General features: G+C 38.5%; 1 protein-coding gene across 1 annotated transcript in view; it reads right to left on the bottom strand.

Moving 5' to 3' along the window:
* LOC149322092 (queuosine-tRNA galactosyltransferase-like) overlaps positions 1-20988 on the bottom strand; it is a 311900-nt gene that overhangs the window by 34136 nt on the left and 256776 nt on the right. The window contains exon 9 of the mRNA XM_089534373.1: positions 10381-10516. Within this exon, the coding sequence (XP_089390499.1) occupies positions 10381-10516 (136 nt within the window). The remainder of the gene's footprint in view (positions 1-10380; positions 10517-20988) is intronic.

Here is a 20988-nt window from a genome sequence, read left to right as displayed (position 1 = left end):
TAGCATATACTTTAAAATAACAACAAGAAGAAAAGAATAAATACAGGATACTAACACTGGCATGTGTATATCTGAGTAAGATTGGTAGTACTTGAATAAGCAGTAGCTATTTTTTGAGGCAAAATAATAATAATAAGAGTCACCCATTTTGTATGGCTTTTATTCAACACAACTTTTATCCAGAATTGTGGTATTTTTAAGGTCCAGCATTGCAACATGGCAATTTGAACTTGATGAGCTCCATATTTTGCATATCTTGTTCATTCTTGCACAAATCAATTATCTTTTTGTATTTCTCAATACTATTAAATTGATTAACACTCATTTAAAAAAAAAAACTTTGTTCATTCGTTTTAGTTTTACCACCTGTTCTTTTCCTGAACATTTATCAGGCAGACAACCTTCTGAGATAGGTCACTAGTCCCAGTTTTTAATAATATAAAGATCTGAGAGTGATTCAGCCCTAATCATTCTGAGATAATATTTAAATCCAGGTCAGATTCACCTGACACAATCAAAATTAGAGTACCAATGTTTGAATGAATACTTGGCATCACATTTTTTTTTAAATGTGAGCACTCAGAGAATATTTCTGCCAGAAAAGTGGGATGAAAGCTACATGAATGTCTAGCTATAATGCTTCTTTATGCAGCATTTCCCCCTATTGTAAATAGTTCAGAATAGCAGACACAGTTTAGTAGCACAGAAACAGTTTATAGTAACCTATAAACAGTCTTGGAACAGGTACTTCCTGCACCATCCTACATTCATTCACATGGGTGGTCTAATCTTCAGTTGCTTATTTTTGTGCCATCACTATTTACTTTTTCATTAATTAACAAAGTAAGAAAAGTATGCCTCCAGAAACTGGAGAAAGAATTTATGTGTAATTGTTTATACACTCACCAAGTCTCGATAAGAGGCTTCCATGAGCTCTTTACTTTAGAACATCAAGTGGATTAATGTCCACCTTTATTTATTTATTTGCTCTTCCATCAATAAGCCCTGCTATTTGGTACACAAACTGAAGATTACTAATATCTGGTGTTCTGGGTGAGACCAGCTATTTTAACAGACAACTGGAAACCATGTTATTCAAGGTAATGGACCACAAGCCAGCGACACAGCATTTGCTTTGTCTGTATAAGCCTTTAAGGCTGAGTTCCCAAGATTTGTAAAAGCTGAGGAAATGCCACTGCCTGAGGCACTGAAAAGCCACCACTTTTCATGGAAGACATCACTAAGGCTGACAGTCTGACTGTAAAAGTCATCTCCTGAAATAGTGTATTCTTTTAAACGTGAGGGCGAAACAAACTGGACTTCCAGTTTTTGCTAAAATAGAAGTATCAACTATTGCAATGTCTTTTACTTCCCACTCTGCACATTCATTTGAGTGCCTAGGCCCCCACTGTTTTTTTTTAAAAAATGTATCAATGTAGAAGAAATTTAACATGTGAAAAAGCCCTTAATCTTCTTTTTGTTTTTGAGGAACCTATCAAATAATTGATTGCAGCATTCCTTACAAGTTGAAATTCAGTTTATGTGGTTAGAGAGTCTTGTTGTGGTTGCTCCCTTTTCTGCATTTTCTCCAAGAGTGTATTCTTTCTGTTTATAGACTTCTTTGAACACATCATGAGATAACATGACTCACTGGGACTGGGGTGGTGGGTTGATACTACTTGCTAAAGTAGAAGGTGGAAGGAAAAGAGGAAGACTGCATCTCAGAAAGACTGACTCAATCAAGGAAGCCGCAGCCCTGAATTTGCAAGAGTTGAGCAGGGCTGTTGACGACTTGGTTTCTGGGCGGTATCCCAATCATATAGTCACCATATAGTGAAACTGACTCAATGACAAATAACAACAAGAACAACAGAAAATAGAAATGCCTTTCCTCCTGCTTGTTTAGCATTTTGCTTTCCAGGGCATACAAAAGCAAGAGAGAAATTTTGTTAACATTCAAAGGAAAACAGCTGTTTTATAAGAAGTTCAAAAATCTGAAGTCTGGAAGTGCTGTATTTGTAACTGAGGATAGAGAGCCAGTACTCATAGTTTTAATGCTAAGCCATCCCATTTCACGTGTATTAATTTATCTAAACTCACAGGACAAATTTTAAACACGTCTGGAAAAAAATCTGGTTATATAACCACTCCAGCACAGAAAATTTTTATGGGCTTACACATTTCCATATGTGCGATCACTGTAGCAGCATCATTAGCACCCCTAGAACTTTGGCATACTCTGTGCTTTTCTCATTAAAACTGCTTGTGCTGCATCGATGGGGAAATAAACTCATAAAAGCAGCCCTAACACTCATGTTGCTGAACCTGGACTGACAAAGCAAGTCATAAAAGTTTTGGCCTTTATCTACAGCTGCAAGCTTGAGGTGAATCGGATGTTTTTGAAACAAAAAGGGTCTGTTCAGCTTCACTCTTGCAGAAATGCTACAACCATGTCAATGCCTTGAATGTGAAAAGGCTATGCTTCCTTTAAAATGCTCAGGCAGCTGTAAAAATGGCTGCTGGAAAGTCACTGAAACATGGTTGATTTTCTAGCAAAATCAGGAAATTCTGAGACTCCCATATGCTTGAGAACAAAACAAAACAGGAGACTAGTGGACCATAGGTCCAGGTGAATGCATGAGATGCTGCCTCTCGAACACAATACATGAGTGATTCCATGTTGTGGGATTCTTTTGTCTCTAACATACTGATGTGTGAATGGAGTATGCCTGACTTTTGACTGTACTCACACCTGTGAGCTCTGTTGTTCCTCCCTCAGTGTTTGCCACAAATTCTTGCAGCCTGTACTTCTTATGGTACTCATTCCACCAATTTGCTATGCAAAATTTCTAGTAAAGATAAATGTATTAAGGCCATGGAGTCATTCAGGTTTTTGTGTGGGATAGTGTCCCAACTCTGGACTGCTCTCCTAAGAAGACTGGTGACATTCTTGCTTTTGTTTACCAAAGTATTTTAAATGTTAATGTAGTAGGGGAATGAATTTATTTGTTTCAAAGCTGAATCATTTTTATGTTTCCTATCTGTTTTTTGATCACTGTACTAATGTTTCTATAATTTTATGCATATTGTCCTGGGATCTTTTGTGGATAACAGATGTTTCATAATTTTGTAAACGAAATAAAACAAATTGTCTTGGTTAACGTGAACTGGTGGCGGTGGGGAAATCACCTAAAAACGAATTCATTGGCCACAATTTGGCTTTGTGTGCATGAGGTCCAATAATTTACCCACTACTTTACCACCAATGTGCACATGGTGACTAGCTGTGTAAAACAGTTACGATGAATGTGTACAAAACAAGCACAACAAAAATATTTTAAGGTGAGTCTTTGAGAGTCTCAAAATAATAATAAAGTCTTAAATAATCCAAGTGAAAACAGAAGGAGGCCTTGCTTTTGTCCCTCCTTTGGCTTGCTAGAGATTGGTTGCATTCCTTGGGCAGAGAGGGCAGACAGAGCTATGCGTAACACTTTATGCTGAAATGCATTCTTAAAATCGAATAAGAGGAGGAGGTGGTGTGCCAGACCTGAATCTTCATTACCAAGCTAACGTATTAAATTGGCTGACAGATTGGATTAGGCTAGGAAATACAGAATTACTGAATTTGGAAGGGTTTAACAACAGGTTTGGTTGGCACACATACATTTGGTATGGGGAAAAAAGGTTCATAGTGTATTCCAACATCATGTCATAAAGAAATCTCTCCTAAGGATTTGGGAAAAAATTAAGAAGAAAGTATATGGAAAAATTCCTCTTTGGATCTCATTGGCAGATGGAAAGCACTGGATACATGGTTGACCTATAAAGATGTTCTTTATGAATCTGAAAATAACAAATATGAATTGAGACCAATAGAAGACTGGAAACAGCTGGATCCCAATATGCACTGGTTCTTACATGTACAATTAAAAGAGAGGTTTAAAATGGACATTAAGATGGAAGAGATTGGTGAAGTTTCGGTCGAATTTGATAAGATTGATTTTAGCAGCAAATCTAAAAGAATAGCAAAAAATACAGATTTTTTCAATCTGTATTGTAAAAATTTTATATTTGACGTGATGATTAAGTGGGCATCAAACTGTGGACAAAGTATAGATTCAGAAAGTATGTCAGAAACAAATAAAAGAAGTTTACAAAATCCCAAAACTTAAGAGAAAACTATTGGAAAATGGAGCAGCATTGGTATTTGACCCCGAATAAAATTGCAAAGATTTATAATAATGATTCCAATCCATGTTGGAAATGCCAATCAGCCACTGGATCAAGGCTCCATTTTGGTGGCACTGCCCAAAGCTAAAAGCATACTGGAAACAGATACATACACTGATTGAACAGATGTTTCACATAAAATTTGCAATGAGACCAGAAGTATATCTTTTAAATATGTTAAATATGATTCCACCTCAAATTGAAAGGAAACATTGGTATATCATGTTCTACTTGATAACTGCGTCCAGAATGACAATAGCCCAATATTGGAAATGGCTGAAAATGCCTGAGATAGATGACTGGTTATTAAAGCTTTTAGAAATGATGGAAATAGACAAATTGACCTGTTGCTTAAACCAAAAAGATACAAATGATATATATATAAAGAATGGTTCCCAACCATGGAATATTGTAAGAAAAGGTGGCAGAAAGATATGGGAACATTGAAGGTTATATTAAAAGATAAGGTATTAAGAGTAGATAAAAATTAAAATAACATAAAGCCAAGAATATGCTCAAGGATGACTGTTATGGATATTTTTATATTTTGATTTTAAAATTTGATAATGAAATGATTAATTGATAAGGGGCCCATTACAGCAGTGACTGAGGAAGTCAATTTAGGTGAAGTTACCATAGGGGGTTATATTTCATGTAATCGCCTTTTATAAATATTTGATTAATATGTTTATTTTATATATTAATAAAATTTATTTTAAAAAAGATTTTGGTCTTTATTCACAAAACTTGTAGGGAATAACATTATACTCGCAACATGCTAGCAAAGTCAATTAATCTGAAAAGGATGAAGATGTCTATGCAGTAATATTTGCATTTAGAATAAAAAATAGCTCAGTCAGTATTTCATCAGCCTCTAATATGCCTATAAATCATAATCAGCAGGAACATCAGAATAAAACTCTGCAAGAAATTATTCCACAATAGGATTTAAATCAATATATGCAAAGAAGCAAACGAAGCAAATGACAGGCACTCTCTTTATACTATAATAATAATACAGTAATAATAATAATAATAATAATAATAAATTTTATTTCTACCCCGCCCTTCCATGGATATGATCAGGGGGTAATAATTTATCATATAAATGCAACCCTCCCCCCAAAAAAATTATACTAATACAATACCTGGGCTGAACTCTCTCTCTCTCTCTCTGTGTTGTATGCCTTTAAGTTACTGCCAGCTTATGGCAGCCCTAAGGTGAACCTATCATGGGGGTTTCTTGGCAAGATTTGTTCAGAGGAGCTTGCCATTCATTGCCTTCTCCTCAGACTCGGAGCTTGTGTAAGGCAAGTAATAGCCAGTAGAACAGTGCTGGTGTATGGAAATGTTTCTTAACAAACAGAGTACTGAAGAGAAAGTAGCATGAGCTGTCAAGGCCAGGGCACTGTTACCACAAACCCCGCATCACCATTTCACTTCAACAAGAAGCAAAGAATTCCCTTGTGGTATATACAGGATGAATGGAGGGAGAGAAATCAGTGATTCCTGCTCTTCTTTTTCAGCATATCTTCAGACCAAACCTCTCTTTCTATCCTAAGCTGTCTCAGGCATGAAAGGGCTCTGTACAGAAGTAACCACCATTGCATAATAGGATGAATCTCTAACTATGCTTAAGGTAGTTCTCAGAAACCATGATTGCTGAATTTGTGATCATGCTTTCCAACATCTCAATAGTATTTTTATCCCTAATCATGTAAATACACACTGCCTGACAAAGCTCCCCACAACTTCACCAAGACAAGAGCCATGCAACTTGCAACCTAAATGTTAACAGGGGGTATATGTAAAAAAAGAAAAAGGCATATATGGACTGGCATCATTATGGGAAGGATCTCACCATGGTTGGGGAACATTTGGTCCTCCAGATGTTCTGGTGTTTCTGGGAGTTGCAGGGATTCCATTATAGCACAGGAATGACGATTGTGGGGCCCTCCAAATGTTGTCAATGGCAGCTCCTATCAGCTTGAGGCAGCCATACGCAATGGTTATGTGTGAAGGAAACTGCAATTCAACACCTGGAAGGCTACACCTTCCTTGTCCCTGAGGACAAGGGTTGTTTGTGTCAATTATTTTAGCAACATAAAATGTTTCAAAAATTTTATCATGAAGGCTAAAAAGTGATTTCACTTGGAGGAAAGCAAGCCAGTGATTCCACCTAACATGGTCTCCCTTTAGGGTAGCTTCATACATGATGCATCTGCCTGTGTGTGTGTCACAAGCAACATTCCTGAGAATTCTTCACAAAAACCAACATTTAGTACCTGAATGGGTTAATGCTCCCAGCTGTTTTTCAAGAGTAAAATAAAGCTGAAAGAAATAAGCCTAATTGCAACCTTGATACAAGCAAAATAATATCCTGGACTGCAGTGTTGCCAAAGCAAATGTTATGCAAAGGTCAGCTTGGAAGAATGTCAGCATCTCAGTTAATCAGAGCCACACCAGCAATGGGAAGGTCTTCTCTATTCTGCAATAAAAGGAAAAAGCTGACTTGCTTGATGGTGAAACACCACACAGACAGCTGCAATATTCTGTTCTTGCACCACTGTGTCTCAGTGGGTGGCAACAAAAGACGCAAATGTTTACTGGAGACCACCGATTCAGTTCCAAGCTTTACCTTTCTCACACCTAGGAATATTTTTAAATGACAAGAGAGAAACTAAACAAACAACATATTCCAAAAGAGGTCCAGGGACTGGCTGCTATACTTCTCTTGAGAGTTTTTCCCCAGTGTAAGGGCAACAGACTGAACCCCCATCCACACCCACTATCTCTCTGAAGCAACTTCATCAGCTGGAAACTAGGATAAATGAAAGCAAACAAGGGATTTCACAAAGCACATTGCTCAACTGTGGAGGAAAATGAAGAAATTTCCATAGCAACATCAAACAATTTTGCAAACTGCACTCAAGTGACTTAAGATGACTCAACATTTTGGAGTGGACCCGTCTGTCAGCTTAAAAGAAATAATCATTTGCATGTGTCTAGTACTTCAGCTTCTCATGCTGGCACTAATCCATCCACTGTTGTATTTAGAGAAAAAGAAGGTGGAGATAAAGCATGGGACAAGCACTCAGCACATCTGGGTTTATATGCAGCTTCCTCAAAACACAAATTAGATGCTGGTTAAACCACATTCTGCCTCTCTCTCTCTCTCTCTCTCTCTCTCTCTCTCACACACACACACACACACACACACTAGCTTTCTTCCACAAAAAGGACAGAATTCTACATTCTTTGGTACAGTCAAGAGCAGAACTTGGAAAAGTTCCATTTTTGTTCTGCAACTCCCAGAACCCCCTAGCTAGAATGATCCTGGGAGTTGCATACTACAAAAAAAAAGAAAGAAAGAAAGAAAGAAAAGACACTTTTTAATGCTTTGGTCAAAAGTTTACAGCTTCTACTGAGAGGTACGTCACTCATTTGAAAAGCAAAGTATCTCACAACATGATTCACACTTTGAATTGTGGATGAGTTGAGCGACCCTGAACTTGCAAGAGGCATATGACAATGCACACTCACATATATTTATTTCTTACAACAATAACAATATGGGCTTGGGGCACACCAATAATGTGGTTTTCTGGCTCTTACTACACATATGTTTAGACCAACAATTATCATGGGTCATTAAGACTGCTAGGAATTTTTTTAATATATGTCATCACAGCACAGTATATATCACAGTAATATAAAGAATACAAAATTAACCCTGTTGCTGAATTCACAAGAAATGTGTATTTCCAGTGAAATACTTTGTACTTTGACATTTGTACTTCCTAGGGAGACAGGTTAACCCATTTAAAAATGGGAATGGAAACAATGGTATACTGTTTTAAACACAGGACTTGGACTCTGGAGACTGGGATTCAATTCTCAGCTCAGCCGTGGAAAGCCACTGGGTGATTTTGGGTGAGTCACATACTCTCAGCCCTAGAAAACCCTAGAAAACCCTGTGATAGGGTTGCCTTAGGGTCGTCATAAGTCAAAAATAACTTGAAGGCACACAACAACATCAACAAACAGATTATGATAAAGGTTGAGATAGGTGAAAGGAATAATAGAACAGTAGAAACGGATGGGAGGAAAATGAAACAAACAAACACTGGGACTCACAAAGAAAGGAAAGGTCTGTTGTAGAGAAGGCAGTGAGTAAGTCTCTTGGTAATAATGACCATACATTTGAATTTCAATATGATTCCCGTGGGTGGGTGTCTGTATTGCTATGTGATGCACAAATATACGCATGTGCTTGTTTGTGAAACAGAGTTACAGTACAGTTCTATACAGAACCTATACTCAGATGATTTCTAAATAATGAGTTATACCAAAAGGATGCAGAAATGGAAAGCAATTTCTCATGGGTCTTTCTATCCCAGTATCCCACAAAAAGGTGAGCATTATGTTCTCAACTGATTTTATGTCAGATAATTGATGATTGTAAGCCTGTAGGCAAGTCTTTCTCTTTTTAAATGCTTTATACAGCACCTAGCATCTTTAGGCAATTAATAAATAATTATTATCATCATAAAAATTGTAAGAGTTACACAATTCATTGGTTGTCTTCCTCTTCAGGTACCACTTTTGTGCTGGATTTTAACTCACATGATAAGACATTTGCATCCCAGTTAAACAAATCTGTCTTTGGGAAACACAGTGGGCTATCCATGAGTGTACATTTCATTTCTCTGTGGGTGGTCTCAGAACTGCTGATTAAACAGGTTATCATGTCTCTTTTCTCATGTCTCCTCAGTGTATTTATCCCTAACAAGAAACTTGTTTAGGAATACAGTAATGTTTCAACTGTGGTTACAAGAAAAAAAGTCATATGACATTAGCAGCCCCTCATCTTTTTCTTTTCTTTTCTTTTTTAACTTTCCACCATTGAGACAAAACAAAGTGACAGTGAAAGGTGGCTTATATCCCAAGTGTTTCTTTTCATTGTAAAGACACTCAGCACCTAGATATAACAAGGAAATGGCTTTGAGATAACTTGGCATCCAGAAATGTATCTGGTGTGCCTTTGTGAGCTGTGAGGCATGGGTTTTGAAGACACAGGGTGCATTCACACTGTAGAATTAAAGCAATTTAACAGCACTTTAACTGCCCTGACTTTATCCTACATAATCCTGGGATTTGGAGTTTGGAGAGGCACCAGTGGTCTCATACAGACCAGGCACCAGAGCTCTCATGGGGGTCAAACTACAAATCCCAGGATTCATAGGATGGAGCCATGACAGTTAAAATGGTGCCAAACTGCTTTATTTCTGCAGTGTGGATACCTTCACAGGCTGCCTACTGGTTTCCCAATGCAGTTCAACCTGCTGGTGTTTTTCTTTCAAGTCCCAAAAGATGTGGAGCTTGAATTCCTGAATGGCCACTCCCTCCCATGTTATCCTATATATACACAAGGGCTTCCTGACAAGTTCTTTCTCTGACTTCCTTTGTTAGAAGAGGCACATTTATGTAGGCACAAAGGAAAGAGCCTTGTCTGTACTGGCAGAAATATTCTCTCTGAAATGCTGTCCTGAGGGAAGGATGACTGAAGCTCACACTGTATGTTATTCTGGACGAAATTAAGACTTTTTATAAATCTGCCCAGAATTCTAAACTGACTTTAGCTGACTGAACATTTTTATTACCATCTCTGAATACTGATTGGAATCCTGTTGGTGACATATATGTAGGTATCTCAGGATTATATGTATGTATGTTTCATTTGGGATGGGCAAGATGATATTTACTGGATCCACAAGCAACATCTAAAATTACCCAAAACACAGTTGCCAAACCCCCGGGACTGAAGTACATAATAAATTAATAGGAAAGCGCTATCTTCCAAACTTGAGAAAACAGACATGAATATACAGTCACCTCTTCATTTTCATGGACTTGGAATCCACATTGTTTGCCCATTCGTGGGCAGCAAATGGAGGGGGACAAAATGGGGAGCACATTGCCATTCAAGCCAATGGGGATGCAATATCTGCGATTTTCCGTTTTCATGGGGGGGGGGAGTCTGGGACGGATCCCCACGAAAACAGAGGGGTGACTGTATATGGTAGCAGAAAGCAAGAATGACATTTGTCAAAGTGCCACCTACTTGTACATTTTTCCTTGCAAACTCACCTTCTTCTGATTAGCTTGAGACAAACTCCTAAAGAGCTTCCGTCCTTGTTTGCCAGCATTCCAAATGGTGAAGCAGGTCCAGTGACTCAGAAGTCTCTCTTCTAGAAATGAGACCCGGTGTCTCCAGATAGTCTCCCTGAGAAAGAGGGAAAAAGAAATGAGGGAGTAAAACTCAGCTTCATCCAGACACAACACATTCCAAAGAGACAGACACAGAAACTAGGCTGGCTGCACTGCTAAAGGATCTGACCCCTGTCACAGGGATAACATTTTCCTAATCTAATATTATTGACATCTCTGAAAGAGGAAAACTTTCAACATGTAGGTGTTATGATACATTCAGCCTATTCTACTGAAATCTCAACTATAAGCAACCATAGAATCATAGAATTGCAGAGCTGGAAGAGACCACAAGAACCATGCAGTCCAACCCCCTGCCATGCAGGAAATCACAATCAGATTGCCACCCAGCCTCTGTTTAAAGACCTCCAAGGAAGGAGACCCCACTATGCTCCGAGGGAGCATGTTCCACTGTCAAACAGCTCTTACTGTCAGAAAATTCCTCCTAATGTTGAGGTGGAATCTCTGTTCCTGGAGCTTGCATCCATTGTTCCATGTTCTAGTCTCTGGAGCAGCAGAAAACAAGCTTGCTCCATCAATGTGGCACCCCTTCAAATACTTAAAGAGGGCTATCATATCACCCCTTAACCATCTCTTCTCCAATGGCCTACTTCTCTGGCCCAAAGAAAACTGTCAAGGCAAATCATATCACTGACAAGATTGTGCTAACCCTGGACAGCATGTGAATGCAGGGGAAACTTTAAAGGGCAGGTAATTCAAGATACCACCTGAAGCACCAGTGTAAGTTTGTCAAACAGCTAATCTTCACTTGTGAAATTGGCAACATTAATCTGTATGGTCAGCATTGTGATAACATTTCCTTTCTCTTTTCAAGATAAGTGAGAAGATTTGCAACATCATGCACATTCAGCACATAGTTTCTGCATGAGTGACAGATATCAGATAAATATATCTCACCTGGATGATATTGTATGCAAAGTTGCTCTGAACTGCCTGGAAGAATCGGATATGAACTATTTAAAATGTAAATGTAAAACCCACAGGGATCACATACATGCTTATATTTTACACTAGCCAATTTACAATTATATTATAAGGCTAAAATTCTACTGTGCAAGAAATGCATGCTTGTTACCAAGTGACTGGCTGGTTGAAGAGAGTGCAATATTCCTAGAAGAGAAGCAAGGCCTTGGGGAAGGAACCCTAGATCCCTTCCAGCATTTTTCCTCAGGGCCATACTTTTGTTCTGGGAATCTCAGAGTCTTTTGTCCACTGGGTGGATCCTTATCAACTAAACCTGTAACTTGGCTGTGGTGAGCAAGAGACACTAGAGAATTGTGTACATTATTGATGAAAAAAATGATGATGATGATGATGATGATGATGATATGCTTAAAAGATCTTTAGATTTTGCTAAATGTTGTCTGTTATACTAATCCGTTTTCTGTTTTCCTTGTACAACACTTTTCAAATCAGAGCCCTCTGGATGAGTTGGACTATAAACTGAACATCTCCCAACCAGCATGACAATGGTAGTCTGATATTGTGAGGGTGTTTTGGTCTAGTACAAGAACCAGTGACAACAAGTATGGTGTAGTGGTTTAGGCATTCAACCGTGACTCTGGCGACCAGGGTTTGATTCCCTGCTTCTTCATAGAAACCCTCTGGATGATTTTGGGCAAGTCACACACTCTCAGTTCCAGAAAACCCTGTGATAGTTTCACCTTGGGTTGCCATTACTCAGAAACGACTTGAAGGTACACAACAACAATATTAATCCTATGAAATATTGGTAGATGCATTCATCAGAGTTACAGTTTCCCAGACAACAATGACCTTCCATTTTCTGAATCCCTCCTGCAACTTTTTATTTTTCAAAAATAACCCAAACCAGCCATACAGCTCACTATGCGAACTTGGACCAATCTTTCAGGACAACCTACTGAAAGTAAAACATACATTCTCACCCCTATTCCCCCCGCTGCAAAGCTATCTTTTATGCAACCTGGGAAGACTGCACTGGACAGAGGCTGCTACTAATTACAGTGACTGAAAAAGCTGTTAAGGTTGACTGTTATAAGTTGTGATAATGAGATAACAGAGTCAAAAGATAAGTTCTTTCTTTCTCTACTCAAGCACTGGATGAACTGAATTTTAGCAAGTTTATTCATTAGCCAGCAAGCACACATGAAAAACTAGAATTCCATAGGTTAATTTATTAGGGGCTGGGAAATATGGAAGACAGTGTTTAAGTGATGGTGACATTTAAACAATTTCTTAACTCGAGATACTGTGATTACATGAAACCAGCAAAGGGCTACATGTGATGGTAAGTGCTCTCACAGCACAGATAATCCAGCATATAATTTTATCTGCATACTTCTAGAGATTTTCACTACTCTCAAGACATGCAACTTTGGCCTGTTACAGACAGCCAAAATAAAGCTGCTTCGAGTCACTCTGGAGGTATGGTATTTCAATGATACATGCGTCCTAAGAATCCAAAGGCCGCACCAAAGCCACACTCCAGTCCTAAGGACTGGAGTGCAGCTTTGGTGAAGCTTCCAGACTGTTAGGACTCATGCATCATTGAAATACCATACCTCCAAAGTGACTTGAAGCAGCTTTATTTTGGCTGTCTGTAACAGGCCATAGTGTCACTTGCTAAAGAGTGCTAAAAAGTAACATCAAGCAATCGCCAGCTGAGGCTATTGCTCAGATTCTCCCATCTAGTAGCACCCAGGACCAGTCTGTCTGGTCACAACTAAATACAATGAAAAGCAGAAAATTAATTGACTAATTTTTCAACAGGCAGAATGAGGTTAATCCCAACAATGTGTACAGTTGACCCTTAGTATTTGCTGGGAATTGGTATCAAAATCCATGGATGTTAAAGCCCCATTATATACAATGGCATAGTAAAATGGTACTGTACCTTCTATATAAAATGGCAAAATAAAGATTCGCTTTTCGGATTTTTCCCCCCCTCAACTATTTTCAAGTCATGGATGGTTGAATCCACAGATGCAGAAACTGTGGATACGGAGGACCAATTGTACTTGTTTTAATTTTTATAGACAGATGTTTAACATGTATTTATTATTTATTTTATTAATTTATAGCCCATCTTTATCCCAATAATGAGACTTAAGGCAGCTACCAACATATTTAAAAACAATACTCCAATACAAGCATAAATATAAGTTATTAAAAACAATTAAAAAATTAAAACCATTAAAATTCATTAGAAAAACCTTATATAAACCATAAAAACAGTACCACGCCACACTAAAAGCCCATCACAGTCAGTTTCTAAAAGCCTGATGGTATAAAAATGTTTTAATTTGCCAGTGGAAGGTCAGCAAGGATAGTATCATCCTGCTGTTTCTAGGGGTACAATTCCAAAGTCTGGGGCCTTTACCCATCAAATGTACCCTAAAAGGTGAGACAGAGAGAAGGACTTCTCCACAAGACCTTAGAGCTCTAAAGAACTCATAACAATACACTCCTTCATATAGCTAGGATACAAACAGTCCATCCTAAATTTGACACAACAGAGAAAGAGAGAGTGTAGAATCTAAATCTGTACCCGCACAGAACAAGTTGTTGTTATTTTCTTATATCTCACCTTTCTCCCAATATAGGGATCCAAGTAACTAAGTAAGAAAAGTACAAAACAGCTGAAAATCTGCAGTTTTGACCTGGATCAAGCTAACTTGATCAGCTTTAAGCACATTACAAATCCAATAACATTTTTATCTGAATTGGTGTTGCACAATTAATTGCCTTTCATTTATTAAATGGGTTGTTGCAGTTTCTGAAATGGCACTACAGCAATAATGTTCTGTCTTGAGGTGTTGCTTATTCTTTAAGCATTCAAATATGGCTGAACTAACTGCATTAAGTCTAAAATGCACTCCCTTTCCAAAGACTGGTTTCCAACAAGTTAATACTCTGCACATTTTCTGGGGCTTTTAATGGATTTTTGTTTTATAGGGTGATCCTTAAGAAATATGGATATATTTGCAGTACAGAAAACCAAACAATGTTTTTTTTTTTAAACACTTTGCTCCTGTGTTTGAAAACTTGGTTTGTTTTTCTCACAAAGCACATTTTGTAACAACTCTCTTGCTGTCAGACTGACATGGTCTTCACACAGACACATACACAACAGATACACCACTGGACTCAGAATATCTCTCAGTATTTTTGGACATATGGTCAACAGGCTTTTGATGATAAAAATAGTTAAGATAGATTAAAATCACTTCTAAAAACAAGAATATCAGGACACCCCTCATTAGAGCGTTTGGCAATTCTTCCTTTTTCTATCAACCCTCTTTGTTTTTCTCTCTCTCTTTTGGGGGGCATTTAGATTGAAAAATGCAATAAAAATGTATATCTATATACTGTTTATTTAGGAAGATAAGAGTTACTGAGAACGGCCTAAGAACTTGCACTTCCCCTTGCTTCCAGGCCCATTTCAAGGTACTGTTTTAAATGTTCGCCAGATAATAATACAGTGGGCCTTTGATATCCACTACAATTTGGTTCCAGAACCTCCTGTGGATACCAAAATCCATGGATGATCAGGTCCCGTTATATACAAGGGCGTACTAAAATGGCGTCCCTTATATAAAATGGCAAAATCAAACTTTACTTTTTTGAAATTTATATATTTTGTTAAAGTGCTGAAACAGTGGATGGTTGAATCTGTGGATAGAGAATTCATGGATATGAAGGGCTGGCTTTACCTGAATACCTGAAGAAAAGCACTTGTCCCCATTTTTCCAAGAATCCTTCGACGAGAGACAAGAACATCTGTGAGAAGGAGTTACACCCTGTGATAATTGCCCCAACAGATACCATAAGGCACTATTCCTGCTCATAAATTATGAAACATGCCAACGAGAGATACCTGAGTACTACTGCTGTTAAATGTTAGTGCTGTTTATCTTGATTTTTATTTCTTAACTATTTGTAGCACCCAGAACATTTGGAGAGACAACAGCTCATGATCAGCTCTGTATTCATGTGAAGGGTTTTAAAAGAATGTGCATATGGGAAAGGTTTGCAACGGGGAACAGAATGATATGCTTGTGGGGTGGTGATGGAGGCTCTTATATTCTAGCGCTTTTGGGAGATACAACATGGAATTGTCAGTTTGAAACTCTTTATCAGTCTGCAGTGGATCCTTGTGTCACAATACATATTTTATTCACACTGTGCATTTTGTATCTTATAAAAATGAACAGAAAGTCAGCCTCTCCCATCTCCCTGCGCTTGAACCATTCGCCATGACTAAAACACAAGCATACAGAATCCAGAGAAGAGGTTGTAGTGGAAAGTCAACCAATAAACCTATAAACTTGACAGCACTGCTAAAATGGGAAATTTATGGCAAAGGCAGAAAGCTGGCAGATGTCTTTTTGTTCAAATGTATTTTTATGTCTGCACTTTCAAAATAAAATTCTAGTATGTCATATATAAACATCAGATAACATAAGCAAATACTAGACCTATCTGAAATGTTGAATCCGCATGGCTTTGCAGACGTAACAAGGAAACATCTGCAGATGCAGAGAATAGGTTAGGATTATAATTTTCAAGCACATTAAACAAATCCAGGGCAAGCAGTCCCCCTCCCAGCTACTCAGTCCTATTCCTCTAATTTCATAAAATTAGTTCTATTTGGCTTGAAACAATTTATACTCCTTTTGTTTGGGCCCATTGCTCACCATCTTCAATCATGTTTTGTGTGTTTTCTTAAGTAATCATTCCCACCAGAAAAGTAATATTTCAAAATGTTATTGCCTAGTATGACATAAAGAGAAATGATCATAGCAGAGAGCACTAGTTTACATTTCACTATATTCCAACTAAGTTTCCAAATTGTGCTTAAAAATAACTTGTCATTCCTAGGTAGAATAAATGGATTTCCAGTCAATTTAATGTTCGCATGCTAAAAGGCAAGTTTAGCATTGGTTGTAAGTACAGGCCAGTTACAGAAACTTGATTAGATGCCCTGGACTCTTAATGAAAAACAAGGCACGAGATGCATTGCAAGTCATGGAAACATCACTATCCAATAAAGACTTAGTCCTTGAAATAATAAAAAAGCTAATTTAATGTGTATATATATAGCACCTTGCTGAAAAGATTATAAACTTTAGCTAGGTCAGTAAATCCCAAACAAGCACCTTGCTGCAATGGGCCACAACCTAGCATGGGGAATAATCACATTACCATTAACAGTGACTCCTGATTAAGCCTTAGTAACATAACTCACCAGAAAAAGCTTTACAGAGCCAGTTTGTTGTTCTGTGTTGTCAAGTCATTTCCAGCTTATGGCAATCCTTGGTGACCCCATCACAGAGTTTTCTGGGGTTGAGAGAATGTGACTCACTTAAGGTCACCCATTGGGTTTCCAGGCCCAAGTGGAGAACTGAACCCTAATCTCGAGAGTTGTAGTCCAACTCCCAAATTACTATAGCACACAGGCTCTCTACATAGCCAGTTACCTCCTGCAAAAATATGAGAGGGAATTTTAAATAGATTTTCAAGAAGTTTGGAGGGGTGGGCAGAAATATATTGCATAACGGCAGAAATACTGCTGTTACTGAAAGTGTCATTACTGTATTTACTCTTTTTAAAAACCCACCCTTACATCACTTACATTTACATTGAAAGGGGATTGTTAATTTTGATTTTATTGATTGTAGTATGAGGTTTAAATTAATGTTACATTAAGGCATTGCATTTTACCAAAATGAAGCTAAAAAGTCCTACTGATTTCTAAATTCCTTTCACTCTTTCTGGCCTTTCATTTGAGTTTGCAAGGGAAGGAAACATCTGCATCAATTTTGGAAAGCCCCATTTCTCACTCACTCAGGAGAAGATAGCAGGGAATGCACAGGGATCAGGAAACTCTGTAGCAAAAATGCTATCCCACATATAATTCCAGAAATGGACCTTAGAATGACACTAGGGCTGCTTCAGCATTACAGAAATAATCCAGTTTGACACCACTTTAACTATCATGGCTCTATGCTATGGAGTTTTGGAAACTATTGTTTGGTGAGACATTTAGCCTTCTCTATCAGTTTGACACACAAAAAAACTACAATTTCTAATAACCTGTAGTAGTTAAAATGGTGTCAAACTGGATTATTTCTGCAATGCAGTTGGAGCCTATGTCATTCCTCATATCTGGTAGAGGGTTGTGGTCTATATTTCTTTCTATTTTTTTGGAGGGAGGCACCACTTATATCAGTGATGGAGCTGCCACAAGCAACAGTTTTTTGGTGGCCCTCACTGAGAATGGCTCAATGGAAAGGATGCTACAGCGAAGTTCCTTCATCCTTGCTGGGTCTTACTGTGGTTCCACCAATGTTACAAGTATGCAAAAGTTTTTTTTTTTAAATAAAAATAAAAATGGACTTGACTGCAACCCTCTGATGGCCTGTACCCATATGGTGTGCCTGGTACTGCACTAAACACAGTAAGTCTTACTTTCAGTAAAACACACATCAAATTATGTTACATGCCTGTTTCAATAATCCGAAACAACCAACAGCATCACTTTCAGAGCCCCTTCTCAAAACTGCTAACCATCACTACTGTTTTACTTTGTATTCATAAGATCAGAGTAATGTAACCCTTCCCATATAGCTCAGTGAATGAGGAGAAAAAGGAAAGAGAGAGAAAGGGGTGGCAGAATAAGAAAAGAAAACCATTGCGGTATAGTTGTTTGAGTGTTGGAATAAAGCCCTGGAGACCAGGATTTGAATTCTCACTCGGCCATGGAAACCCACAGAATGACCATGGGCAGAGCAAGCAAAGGCAAATCCCCTCTGAATGAAGTGTGCCAAGAAAACCCTGAGATGGGGTTGCCTTAAGGCCATCAGAAATCAGAAATGATTTGAAGGAACACAAGAACAAGAAAACAGACACCAAAGAGATGACTTTTCTGGTCCTGCCAACTTTTAGCTCTTCTGATCAACCACATTACTCATTAGACCCTTGTCAGGAAAAGAAAAATAATAAAAATAAAATGTTGTCCACTCATACCAAGACATTGTAGAAATTCAAGGAATGGGAAAGCAAGGTAGCTTTTAAAAACACAAGGAAGCCTTTAAAAACAAACAGAAATAACCTAGAAAAGAGAAACAAAATGTTCATGGGGTGGAGTGTCTTCCTTACAAAGAAAAAGCAAATACAGTGGACTCTTGGTATCCACTAGGGTTTGGTTGCAGGACCCCCCATGGATACCAAAATCTGTGGCTGCTCAAGTCCCATTAGACACATAGTAAAATGGTGTCCCTTATATGAAATGGCAAAATTAAGATTTGCTTTTTGAAATGTATATATTTTTTAAAATATTTTCAAGCTGTGGATGCTGGAATCTGTTGATAAAAATCCATGGATATGGAGGGCTGACTGTAAATGCATGATAATCATACGGAACCTGCATATTGAGAGACAACATACATCTGAGGACAACAGTTGAGGACAAACAACTTGTTACTTTCTTGCCTTTCTTGGAAGCTTCCTGAAAGTCTGTGTACTGCTCCCTTGGAAACAGAATACTGGTCTAGCTAGGCTTTCCACTAACAGGACTGTTACATGCCTGTATTCTTAAAATGAATAATGGCTGGAATAATAAAAAAATGTCATTCTACTTGAACCATTCGTACGGCCTAGAGAGGACTATATTTCTGTCACTACAAGATCAACAGAGCCAGTGAGTTACAGGAATGACATGTCTAAGCTAGCACACTTACCGCTGTCAGGATACTTTGATTATTAACAGAAATTTTCCCCACTGTTTCAAATGTGGGCCTCCCCTAACAAAAGACAGTGCCTTGTGCCAAACTGTTCAATGTGGGAAAATGGGAACTGGGATGAGACCAACTAATCAAATTCTTCAACTTTTCACCTACAGAAAGATTTGTAGCAGCCCTTCCTCCAGAGATGAAAGATTGATTATTAAAGTGTAGGCCAGCCAAACCCAAGTTTAAAATGACTGCTCTAGAACTGAAAAGACAAACTCATGTGTAGTTTACTAAAGCAGGATTCTTACTTCCATATTTGACAGTGAAGGTCTCCTCACCTTTGGATCTTAATCTGGCAAGATACTGCGTCCAAGTCATGATTAATCACTGTTAAACCTTTGTCAAAACAGCAAAAGACATGTGTAAAATACCATCTGACGCTATTATGAATTATGTGAGTTTAAAGTCGGCTGATAACTATCATTAGTATATGGTCCAGCGAATATAATTTCAGGTTATAAATTCAATGCTCTACTCAACACAAATAAATGTGTCTTGGTTCAATATGGAACTACTCTGGGGTTCAGTTTTTGTTGTAAGCATTCAGATATAATATGTGAATTGGGCAGAACATGGTAATAATAATAATAAACCGTTTATTTATAGCCTGCTTTTCCTTGGTAGATCAAAGCGGGTTACATAGAAGTATGCAATGTACAATTTACAAACAGCAATCATGTCACAATCTAGAGAATATAAAAACAATTAAAAACAAGGTTAAAAATTACAAGGTAAAAGGTAAAAACACACAACAACTAGCTGGCTTAAAGTGCGAGTGCAACGTGCAACGGGGAGAGAGCAGATATTACAACGACTGGGGGAAAGCCTGTTGGAAGAGGAAGGTTTTTAACCTCTTCCCAAATAGGTCAAGGGAGGTAACCGAGCGGAGCTCATCGGGAAGAGAGTTCCAGAGCTGCGGGGCCGAGATAGAAAACGCCCTCTGTGCAGTCGCAGCATATTTCATATCTGGAACCCTCAACAGTTGCTTCCCGGTCGACCTGAGAGCACGGGGCGGATTATATGGGGAGAGGCGGTTCTCCAAGTACCCTGGGCCCAAGCCATTTAGGACTTTATAGGTAATAACCAACACCTTGTATTGCGCCCAGAAGCGAATGGGCAGCCAATGTAGATCTTGTAGGACAGGTGTTATATGACTGGTCCTGGAACATCCAGTGACCAGCCTCGCTGCCATATTCTGAACCAGTTGTAGCTTCCGAGTTAGGTACAAGGGTTGCCCCATGTAGAGCGCGTTACAGAAATCCAGCCGAGAGGTTACCAGAGCATGTACCATCGTTTCAAGGTCCCCCCGGTCCAGGCAGGGTCGCAGCTGGCGTATCAGCCGAAGCTGATAGCAGGTGCTCCTGACCGTCGCATCCACCTGAGATGTAAGGTGGAGCGACGAGTCCAGAAGCACCCCCAGACTGCGAACTGAGTCCTTCAAGGGGAGCGTGACCCAGTTCAGGACAGGTGGACAAATAAATGGTAGTGCATCATATCTGTGTAGATACACTACCACTAGCTTGGCATAAAGTCAGTGCACACGACCTAAATCTATTACTTGCACTGAGTAAAATACAGGCCTGAGATTAATAAAAAGCAACCATAAACAAGTGAAGTAATTAACTGTATATATAACACGCTTTTCTCAGTTTTCGGGAAACAGACAGCCTATCCAAATACTGAATTACAGCAG

The sequence above is a fragment of the Sceloporus occidentalis genome, unplaced genomic scaffold (assembly GCF_023333645.1).
Source record: "Sceloporus occidentalis isolate IW3139 unplaced genomic scaffold, rSceOcc1.0.p SCAF_1, whole genome shotgun sequence".
Classification (NCBI taxonomy): Eukaryota; Metazoa; Chordata; class Lepidosauria; order Squamata; family Phrynosomatidae; genus Sceloporus; species Sceloporus occidentalis.
The sequence above is the reverse complement of the archived record's forward strand: the minus strand, read 5'-3'. Positions and strand labels throughout refer to the sequence as shown.